Source organism: Oreochromis aureus, linkage group 18, assembly GCF_013358895.1.
Source record: "Oreochromis aureus strain Israel breed Guangdong linkage group 18, ZZ_aureus, whole genome shotgun sequence".
NCBI lineage: Eukaryota > Metazoa > Chordata > Actinopteri > Cichliformes > Cichlidae > Oreochromis > Oreochromis aureus.
Window position 1 is genome coordinate 36826536 of NC_052959.1, and position 11004 is coordinate 36837539.

Genomic DNA, 11004 nt, shown 5'->3' on the forward strand with positions numbered 1-11004 from the left:
GAATATCCTCATATGTGGCTCTTATTTTTCTTAGAAACAAAAATCAGGTAAAAAAAAAAAAAAAAAAATCTGGTAATTCTTTGTTTTTACATTCATTGGGCCCCAATCAGCCTAAATATCAAAGAGAAATCAAAAATGCATGTTGTGGAAGAGTTCGGGTCTTAGGAGGTTAAAGCAACAAATCAGACAGGCTGGAAGCTCCACCCTGTCCAACGTCTCCACAGCCGTTAGTGTGCAGCAGGCACGTCTGGTTCTTTCTGGTCTGTCACTGTCCCGGCTGTGCACAGAAGTGCACGCCGTGAGGTCGATGCTCACAGGGAACCAGGACGACTGAAAATGAAGCTGAATCACAGCAGAAATTAGAAAAATCTGAGCAGAACGTGATCGAGAATTCAAAGAACACCAGATTGGATATGCCCGCGCAGAGGAACTCCACCTGCTGCGTGCTGAATCACTGATGCCATCACGGTCCCGGTTAGACGGGCCTCAGCCTGTAGCGGAACCGGACATCTTTAGCGGGTAGCATGACTCCCATGCCGGCTCTGCTGAGGTCCAGGGTGGCTTTGCTCTGGCCCTCCTCCAACTCCAGGTCCAAGTAAAGCAGGATCACGGACAGGAACTGTTTGATCTCATTGATTGCGAAGAAACGGCCGGGACACTTGGTGGCACCTGAGCCGAAAGGCATGAGGTAATGCTTGAGCTTCTGGCCGTCCTTGTAAAAGTCGGTCTTCTTCTGGCCGTTCTGCACGTAGCGGTCAAACCGGAACGTCTGACGACACAGAGAGAAGAACGACAGAGTGACGAACAACAACATGAGAGAGACAGAGTCAAATGTGGCACAAACGTCCTCTCACTTCAAATGAAAATGCCTGTTACAGCCTCGGCTATCAGCCCTGAGAGGAAGAAACCACTGACGGGTCCAGTGTCCTGAACAGTGCAGCGCAGGACACTGGAGACGCTCAGATGGAGCCCTGCCACAGACTGATGACCTTTCACCCCGTCACAGCTGGGACAGGCTGAGGTGCTGAATAGCTGGAAAGGGGAAGGAAACGGTTGGATGTATGGATGGAGGATGGAGTTTGATTAAAATGCCAACAGATGGCAGTAATGATCCCTGTGCTGCTTTAATAACCCATCATCTCCCCCAACAGCCAATAATCAGTCTGTGTGGATTTCAAAGGTTTCCAGACTTTCCTCTTAATTTGGAGTTGATCACATGACAGCTGACTGGATGAACACACTTTAAAGTTACACAAAAACCTCACGAAACAAAAGAACATTTAACTGTCATTCTGCAGGGATTCGAGGGTCCGGGGGTAACAGTCCCTCTGATTATAAACGCAAAGGAAAAAATGCCATGCTGTGTCATTTGGATTTTTTAAAGTCTCACTTTAAGGCATTGAAGGCAGGTATGTAATCAGTTAAAAACAGTAAATGTATGCGTGAGTGCTTGATCACGTTTCAGCGATTTGTTGTTAACTGGCCCAGCTTACCTCTGGGTCCTCGTAGATCTCAGGGTCCAGGTGCAAAGCCTGAGGGTACAGGGCGATGATGTCTCCTTTTCTGACGGCCGCCGAGCGCTCGGCATCCAGACGCAGACTGAAGTCCTCCTGAGCCACCCGGATGTTCATGGAGGACGAGCACAGGCGGAAGCTCTCCTTAATGGCGCTCTCTGTGGAGAAAGTCAGTGATCTTCAGGTTCACATCTCTAAATGTACGGATGCAGAATCTCTGGGTGCACGTACCCATGTAGAGAAGCTTCTCCAGGTGAGCCGGGGTCAGCGTCACATCCTGATCTCTGCTGAATTCCACTCCGCTGAGTCTCAGGACGTCCTCGAGCTCCTGACGGACGAACTGCAGAGCCTCAGGGTGACTCACCAGGTAATACATGGCCCAGAAAGTAGCAGGAACTGTGTTCCCCAGAGACGCCCACAGGATGGCAAAGTGATGAGCTGAAAGTCAGCAGGATGCAGAATGTCATCCACAAAAAGCTTCCACGTAGCACTTAAACTCAGGTCAGATAACTTATTTAGGTCAGAAAAACAATTATTGTCAATATTGTGGGCTGTTTAGCTGCCAGTGGTACTGGTACACTGCACAGTGGACGGAAAAAAGGACTAAATCCATCAGTAGCTGGATGGTTAAAACTTGGACACGGTTCCAACAGGACAAGGATTGCAAACACATAAAGCAGGCTGACATGATGCTTCTGCAATAGCCTCCACAAAACCCTGAACCCCGTTAAGTATTTGTGGACTATGCTTAAAAGCAGAGTCAGTTCAATTTAAATAACTCTACCGTTAAATAATTATCCTCATACAGAGCCAAAACTTTGTCGAAGCTTGACCATGGAAACCAAAAGCATTTGGTCCAGGTGGAATTGGCTAAGGGAAATTTATTCTAACAGTTTAAAGAAGTGATTAAAAACTTGAAATGACCAAGACGAGTTCACGCCCATGATGGATGGACGTTAACCTCTGACCACAGCTGCACATGAGCCACTCGAGGTCTGGGCTTCAGGACAGCAGAAACATGTTTGGACAGTTGCTAATTATCTACCTGCTTTGTCGAAATCTCTCAGCGTGTCATACTGCTCAAACATCTCGAATCGTGTCCTGATGAACTCTGAAGAATGTGACCAACAAGACATCTGGTGGGGCAGGAAGTAGTTGATGAGCCTCTGGCGGATTGCCTTAGTCCGTCCCAGCAGCCAGATGGGTATCTGAGCGACGAGGAGCGGAAACATGTTGTCAAACTTGATGAAGTCCTTCTCCAGGACGCTCATCCCGCTGTGGCGGCTGGCGGATGCCGGCTTGCCGTACATGGTGAGGAAGGTGGCCTCGAACATGATCGAGCTGCAGAACTTGTACATGTAGGCGGTCTTCCAGCTGCTCTCCTGGTCCAGGTAGTCCTGACGAAATACCAGCATCAGGTTACCCATCATGCTCTCTGTCAGGGGCGTGAGGTTATCGCCTTGGAGGAGAATGAAGCTGCGTTTGATCTGCTCCCGCAGGCCGGGGAACTTGCTAGTAACAGGTGGATAGCCAAAGGCAAATGGTGCCACCCTGTTGGAGAACTCGTGAAAGTCCAGCTGCCGGCCTTGTTTGATGATGTTGGGATACAGTAAAGGGTCCATGATGAAGGTCATGTATTTACCTGTATTTATAAAAGATGTTTAACCTCAGACTGGAGCATAAACCATTCCACAGCTTAACCCACACACAGACACACAAAAACCTTTCCCAGCAGTTCTCACCACGAGCACTTTAAAGTCCCCCAGCTCTGTGGCTGAAAGGATCTTAAATACTGACTGGTAATAGATTACTCTGAGCTCTAAACATTATCTGTGTTGTAATGAACAAAGTCATGAAGTTTTAGATAGAAATTTGCATGATGAAAATACCCAGCTGTGTGTATTATACCAACTGTCCTGTCTTGTAATATGAAAAGAGAATTTATTGTATTTTTATCATTATTTCCTCACAGCTCGACACTAGAAGCTAAACAGAAGAATTAGAGAACGATACCGTCTGTAGAGACAGTTCTAATCTGTCACCTGTTTAATGTGGTCATGACTGAGCTGCTTTTGGACTCTTGGTTTTGTACGTGTCTGATATTATCAATCCTAAGAATTTATTCTCCTTTACCATTTTAGTTTTTTCATTTTCTACCTGTATTTGTGTCCCATCACTCACCTTAATTCTGTCTTATTCATTATTGACATTATTGATAAGTTCCTCAGAATTATTCCCAGAAAAAACATATTAGTATCATCAGCAAATAATATAAAGTTTGACCATTTAGAAACCTTGAACATGACATTACCCGGGAACAGCGTACAGCTGATCAGGTTCACTGGCTCGTGGTCACTCAGGTGATTGGGTATAAAATGTGTTATTGTGCTCCGTAACAATCTGTGCGCCACACTTGTATACATTTTTTCATGAATGAATGAATGAAGTGCACCTCTGGACTTTGATTGTTTTAATGAGTGTGTGCTGCTGAGGTGTGGATAGGCCGTCTCTCTTTAATGGGGCTGGTAGGGACGGTGGAAATACCAACCTGCTATCTGGACCGTAAACACATCTCCAAACTTCCTCTTATGTTCTTTCAGAAATTTGTGGGCATCTTTCACAAACTCCAGAGCTTTTCCAATGAAAGGAATCCAGCCTTTTATTAAAGGAGGCTCATCTTCTCGTCTGTAAGCGACACACAAGAGAAACCACATTATTTCACCTCTGTGACTTTGACATCAAACAGTTTATCTAGCGTCACACAGTGTTTCTGATCTGAACTTTGCCCTCCTGGCATGAATGACTCCTCCTGTGGACTGAGGGTCGGGTGTTCCTGTTCACTGAGATTGTGAAACTGTAATAAAGAGTAACCTCAGGCAGAAAAACACTCCCTCCTATAAAACCTCTACACACCACCTTTCCTCTCTCCCTCAGACTCTTCAGAGTCTGCTGCTGAGTATTAAAGCGACGTCTCCTGTCTGCCTGCTGTGAGCTTCAGGGTCTGTTTTCTGTGGGCTCACCTCTCCTCATGTTCGGTCTAATCGAACACTCATGTCGTCCTTTCAGTGTGTCAGGACTTTCTTTGTGGATAGATGGACCATGTCGCCGTCACCTCACATGTAAACTTGCTTTTAAACAGTGAATCAGTCAACGCAGTTTGATTTATGTCATGTTCTAATCTAAGGAGACTAACATGCTGCATCAGCCCATGTATGCACTGTCCTGTACTCCCTGGATAAATGGTCATAATCCTGAGCAGTCCTGTGTTTGACCAGAGCTCTGCCGTGGTACAGATGGCGTACTCCTGCTTCTGTCTTCCTCCATTAATGGAAGCCCGAATGTCGCGAAGGCATTTCTCAGGAAACATGAAAACGCGTCCGGCCCACAATCTGAGCTCGACTTCCTGACCTAACATCAACAGTGGGTGTGAGTGCCGAGTCTCCACTTTGATCCGAGTTACAAACCCTAAACGAGCTGCGAGTGCAGAAAGCCAGAAACAGTCCACCCAGCTGCAAGTTTGGACAGAAAGGTTCGGTTTGATGTCGACAGTCACGTCACAGCTGAACACAGCAAGAAACAAACTATCACAACGAGCATCACATTTACACGGTTCATGCCTCAACAAGACTCCGATGTTATGTGTAATTAGTAAACAGGGAATGAAAAGAAACCCTGAATTAACGAGGGATGAGCACACGGAGTGCTTTCAGTGACTTCAGCAGTCATCAGTCACAGTGATGCTCTGTGTTAACACTACTGATGGACTCGTGTATACAAACACGCACACACAACGTCACAGAGAAGTGCAACACAAACACAGCATTTCTGAAAATCAGTGCAAAAGGATGTCAAAGTGAGGCCTTCCTCTCTGAGCTGCTCCCTTCACGAGTCACATCTTCTATCCCAGCATCCTCCTCTGTCCCTCCAACCCACTGCATCTCCTCCTTCACTACATCCACAAACCTGAGGTCTTTAAACCTAACCAAGAAGTGAAACTAAGACTCTGCACGACTCCCACGGGCCGTGAGAGGAATCGTGACTCCGGGGGAAACAAAGAGAAATGCGGCCCTGCCATGTCCGAGCTGCAGAGCGCCTCACTGCCTCGAGAAAAGAACTTGTACAAAGGACCGAACAGCAGCGTCATTACTGCGCTGCATTCATGCGCAGCGGCTGGAAACGTTCCATCATCCCTTTAACAAAGCCGAGGTTCTGGCTGTGAGTTTTCTCCTGAGCTGCACTCGGCGTTCCCCTGCACTTCCAGTCTTTGTGCCCTACACTGAGAGGAATTTCCTCCTGGGAGCAAAAGGTCACGGGACACCCTGGAGGTGCCGCAATTCGCTTCAAACACAGACAGGAAGCCTTTCATTGGGGCCACGATCAGTTAATCTGCTCTCATTAAGTCATCTGAATACAAAACCATACAACTTTATTTATATCACACATTTAAAAGCAAAGGTAAACCAAAGTGCTTCACAGCAAGGTTAAAACATAACGGATATCTAAATCAAACCAGAGATTGTGAGTCTCTGCCAGGAGATGGTTGCGTATTAATACAAAAATAAAAAGAAAAAAAGACTAAACTGTGAGTGAATTTCCAGAACGAGTCAGCTGACCAACAGCCAGTGTGTGTGCACTAACGTGCGGACCTAATGGAGCCGTGCCTGCACATGCTCAAACATCAGCGTCCCCTCCCAGCTCCACTCACTCCTCTGTCACTCCCTGCATGCCTTTCTATCACACACTGTGCCAGTCTTACTTTGAAATACGACCACACTGTCTGTCTCATCCAGGTGAAACCACACTGCTCATAAGCCAGGTTACTAATATTTCAGAGACATCGTCTATTTCATGTGCTCAGTTTAGATGAAGCTGCAGCAGCTGTGTCAGACTGCAAAGTGTGGAAACTGAGGAATGACACGTTGTGTGTTGGTCCAGACACCGAGTGTCTGCTGTGAGAGGCCGAGTGTGTCAGAGACTGAGACGTGGAGGCGATCAGCGCTCTGAGAACGACCGCGGGGACAAAGAGTTCAAGAATGCAAGACAGAAATATTAGGAACGTCACACCAGAGGGACACCAATGCTCCCACTCAGCTGTGGGAATCCTGCAGCTGCACAGCTGGAATAGAACAAACCAGAGGATCCAGAACCAGGACAGAGCTGAACGGAGCGTGCACTCCGAGGAGGCACTGTCCTGGAACAGCAGAGCTCTGAGTTTGAAGCCCGAGTGAATAAATCCTTACAATGGTACTAAATGCTCACAGAGACACGGAAACGCAGGATGTGCAGTGCCAACCACAAATCTGCTGCGAGAAGAAAGAAACCAGAGAAATCTGCCTTCAGAGTCTCGGGAGGACGGCACTGACCTGTTGATGCTTCATGATTATCAGGGTTAGCCGCTCAAACACTGAGTGAAACGACGTCACTCATGAGCCGAGGGCGTCTTTAAACACCTCACACTGTTTTGGAGTCAGCTTCACACCACACGCATCAATCAGATGCTCCTCAAATGATTTGGTGCGGACCAAATCCATCCAAACATGGCTGAGATATTTTACCTGTCCCACCTGCAAAAGCACTCCTCCATACTGCGCTGGAGCCGAGGACAAGCCGAAGGGAACGCAGCCACTCAGAAAATGTGTAATAAAGGTGTAATAAAGGCTGTGAGTGGTGTGCTGCTGTCCTCCAGGAGGCCCTGAGGAGCTGCCTTGCCCCAGCACGGAGAACCATGCACTCCTGCTCAGGACGTTCAGCATGTGTTGAACAGGAGGGATGACGGTCACACAGTCTCAGAGATGGGATGCATCCCATTTCAGTCTCATCTTTGGAAAAAGCAGCCGTCTCACCTGCTGATCTGGGGTCAGCTGAAACAGGTGGCTCCCATAAATCATGGCTGCATTTTTCCACCTCACGCTCCGTCCCTCCAGGGGCAGGAGTCGACTTACGCCTGTTTTAACTAGAGATGGACCGATCCGATATTGTCACAGTTCTGGGTCCGTTGGACCCAGTCCGTTGGCATTCTGGATTCTTTTCTTATGATGATGATTATGAATCTATGTTTCGGTTATTCTCGTTTAGGGTTTAGTTCGTAGGTTTTGTGCTCTCATGTTTATTGCAGGTTTAGTTCAAGTTCCATGTGTCATTTTCTGTCTGTCTCTCAGTGTCGTGTCTGCGTCCCAGTGTAGTGTTTTCTTGTTTCCTGTTTTATTGTGAAGGTCTGCGTCTCATGTGAATGTGTTCAGTTTTACCTCGTCTCGTCTCGTTAATTACTCCCACCTGTGTGTAATCTCCCTGTGTTTCTCTGAGTGTATTTGAGTCGCGTCTTCTGTGTTTGTAGTCGCTGGTCCGTCTGCGTTTCCACCCTGCTTCATCTGTGTGTCTCCCTGCTGTCTACCATCGTCTGCCTCTGCTCGCCCTCTTTTATGTTCGTGTTCTGGTTTCTGCGCTGTAGTTTAGTTGTTTTCCAGTATAGTTTAGTTTGTCTTCGTTTGCTGTTTTCCCTTTGTCGTTTATTCAATAAACCACCTTCACACCTTTACAAGTGCCTGCAATTGGATCCTCCTTTTTCATCTCCACACGGCTCATCTCACTCGCCGTGACAGATATTACGTATCGGTATCAGTCCGATACTGACCTAAATTACTGGATCGGATATCGGCCAGAAATAAAAAAATGTAATCCGATCCATTAAATATCAAAAAAAGCACCTCACAAAACTTGCTACACGGCGTAACTCGGCTCATAACCGTAGCACGTCGGAGCAGTATGCGTCACGTGATAGAGCGGCTGTGTGTATTTGTAGCCTCGCTACCAAACCAGCATTTCATCTCCGAGGAAGTTATCCCAGAGAGAAGTAAAGCAAGTGTGTAAGTTCATCTCTGAATGTTTGTAAAGCATTCCCACGTTAAGCTTAACAACCGATATATGGAGCGACTGCCTCTCTCTCTCCCTCCCTCTCCTGCGGCTACTTCAATCATGAAACTGATCAATGATCAGCTGATCGGCTTTTCTGTCGCGAGTCCGTCTCTCTTCTTTGTTTTTGGCCCACTTTGCACCAGAAAGAGGAAACCAGCGGCTGAACAACAGCAGCACGTTTAAGCTTGATAAGCTGTTGTTAGAATGTATTTAATATTACTTTCTACACCAGGATCCTTTTCTACGTAGCTGACGGCTGGTAACTGTGCAGGGGCGGATCTAGCAAAGTGTAGCCAGGGGGGCCGATAGGGCATGAACAGGGAAAAGGGGGCACAAAGACATACTTTTCTTTCTTATTCTCATTTAAAATGCCTAGCTTTTAATAAATAATTATCTGAATCTTACACCCAAAGTTTTAATCTGATGTAAAATGTATAGAAGTCCATTACTGTATATAGTAACTGTTAAGTCTAATATACCCTAGTAAGCTATAGTACTTTTTCCTTTGGGAAGGTACCATCTGTGCAGTCTGCAATTCTGTTGAAGAAAGATGTTGAATCTATTTAATTATTCTTGAAAAATAATTTATTTCTGTGCATTTTTTTCACCCTGCATCAAATTAAAGTTGATTACGCCGATTAAGCATCATGAGGTGGAGGGTGGGGGTGGTTCCTATTTTTTTTTTTTGTTGGGAGTTTGCAACCCTATTAGTTAGGTTGCTTAATATTTCTGCTAAGTACTCTTTAAAATACCAGAATAGGGAGGATGGAGCAGGTTTAAGTTTATTAGATTGATCAGTGTTGCTGAACTATGAAATATTTTGGGTGCAGTGTATTTTTTTTTTTACATGCAGGTATAACAGAATAGCTTTAGTGTTGTTGTTTATTTAAACTTGAGTATGAACTTATACAAAATGCAGCAAGATATTAAAAAAACAGTTTTATTGATTAAAAAACACAATATCGGATTCATATCGGTATCGGCAGATATCCAAATTTATGATATCGGTATCGGACATAAAAAAGTGGTATCGCGCCATCTCTAGTTTTAACCAGTGATCGCCGTCTACAGGGCAAACAGCCATAACTCGCTGCAGTCGAAGGATGAGGGTGATGTCATGGTTGCTGCCATTAGTGACAGGGATGACCGATTTCCCCTCTGCAGGGTGATGACGGTTTGCCCCTCTGCTAATTCTGACACGTCCTCACGCTGCACTGCATCCTTCACTGCAGGAGTTTTGCAGCCCTTGGGTTTCCCCACATCAGCTGATTGTTTTGCAGTTCTTCTGTGGTTCATTTACTTTCACTGATTTGCTGCCTGTACTTTTCCTTTGCATCGATCGTCTCTCTGATCTCCTCCATTCATCTTATCGATGAGTCTGTCACCTGAGGATCATCAAGATGAAGCTCGATACCCAAACGCTCAGTGCTGACAGACCTGAAGTTCTTCTGCATGAGTTCAGGGCTGTTCATCAGAGCCTGAGTCTCCTGAGGGGAGCAGAAACCTCTCCTTTATCTGAATTTGTCCTGAGGAGGAGGTTTTGAGGAGATTCACGGCTGACTAGCCTGTGATACTGGGGTTGGGGCAGGTCACGATCTATCTCAAGCGTGCCTCTAAGACTCAAACTAAGACTTCAGCGCAGCTTCTGTAACATCTCTGTGATGCTCCAGGTCTGTGCGTGAGTCTGAGCTTCTCCCCACGTTGACCTCTGGTCGTCTCATCCTGCATCTCTTTGTTTCCTTTTGTGTGCTTGTTGATCTTTTTCCACTTCCTGTGTCAGCATCAATCTCAGTCTCTGCTCTCATCACCCGGCGGTGTCTCACGAACACACACTTCCATGTGCCCGAGTCTGTAAGGGGATAACGAGCACTTCCGTCCCGCAGTGACCCCAGGCTACCCCACCCATTAGCAGTGAGCATGACCCGAGTCAAAACTACAGAATAAACACGAAAACAAAATTCATAAATAATGGGGGGGGGGGGCACATTATGAATATAAGTGTGTCCGTGTCTCGCCCCCGGTAACCCCCCCCGGTAACCCCTGCTCACACCGATGATCTGCGATCAATAACCGATAATCATCAACACGTTTCAGACCCATCAGGAGCTCCGCGTGCAACAACTTTTCTCATCAACACAAACACGAAAAATCAGAACCGAGCCGAGCCGAGCCGGGCCAAGTCGAGCCGCAGATGCGGGCGGACTCACCTCGTCCTGCCGCGAAGGACCAGCAGGAGCAGCGGGAGGAGCAGGCCGAGCACCAGCACCAGCAGCGGGGACATGATCCTGCCTCTGTTCGGGACTCACACCGGAGATCTACTCTGCGGGAGCGCGCACACACATATATACGCGCACATCACCGGAAGCTTTCAAAATAAAACACACCAACTTCAGTTTATTTTGTTTTTATTGATCATATATTCATTTACTGACCAGGATGCCACATGTGACACACAGAGTACAAAACTGGAAGCAGTACAAAGATAAAAACGAGGCCACGAAGACTTAAATCTCCTTCGCTGAGTGCGTGTTCCTCTCTGCAAACCTCGTGGATGTGGGGTTGGAGTGGAGGCTCGCTG

At 46.7% G+C, this 11004-nt stretch overlaps 1 protein-coding gene and 1 long non-coding RNA gene across 4 annotated transcripts in view; both read right to left on the reverse strand.

The window, feature by feature from the left end:
* Window positions 1-64: 64 nt before the first annotated feature.
* On the reverse strand, window positions 65-10736 carry LOC116317826 (cytochrome P450 7B1). Of its 3 annotated transcripts, none has more exons than XM_031736702.2 (7): window positions 10634-10736; window positions 4063-4199; window positions 2560-3156; window positions 1746-1952; window positions 1494-1672; window positions 437-769; window positions 65-330 (listed from the first exon to the last, which is right to left on the reverse strand). In XM_031736702.2, the coding sequence occupies exons 1-6, from the start codon at window positions 10705-10707 to the stop codon at window positions 476-478; spliced, it is 1488 nt and encodes a 495-aa protein (XP_031592562.1). In that variant the 5' UTR covers window positions 10708-10736; the 3' UTR covers window positions 65-330; window positions 437-475. The 3 variants fall into 3 exon arrangements, with proteins under 3 accessions (XP_031592562.1, XP_031592561.1, XP_031592560.1); XM_031736701.2 differs by having other exon boundaries at window positions 65-342; XM_031736700.2 differs by having other exon boundaries at window positions 65-769.
* Window positions 10737-10845: 109 nt separating this feature from the next.
* LOC120434421 overlaps window positions 10846-11004 on the reverse strand; it is a 4322-nt gene continuing 4163 nt past the window's right edge. The window contains exon 3 of the long non-coding RNA XR_005609081.1: window positions 10846-11004. This exon is cut by the window's right edge and continues 26 nt beyond it. This is a non-coding gene — a long non-coding RNA (uncharacterized LOC120434421).

Bases quoted from the DNA above. Each gene is read 5' to 3' on its own strand.
- LOC116317826 (XM_031736702.2), bottom strand. From the start codon at position 10,707: ATGTCCCCGCTGCTGGTGCTGGTGCTCGGCCTGCTCCTCCCGCTGCTC. The intron at 4,200-10,633 runs GTGAGTCCGCCC...TGTCGCTTACAG, and splicing joins GTCCTTCGCGGCAGGACGAG to ACGAGAAGATGAGCCTCCTT. The intron at 1,953-2,559 runs GTAGATAATTAG...GCTGACTTTCAG, and splicing joins GAGAGATTTCGACAAAGCAG to CTCATCACTTTGCCATCCTG.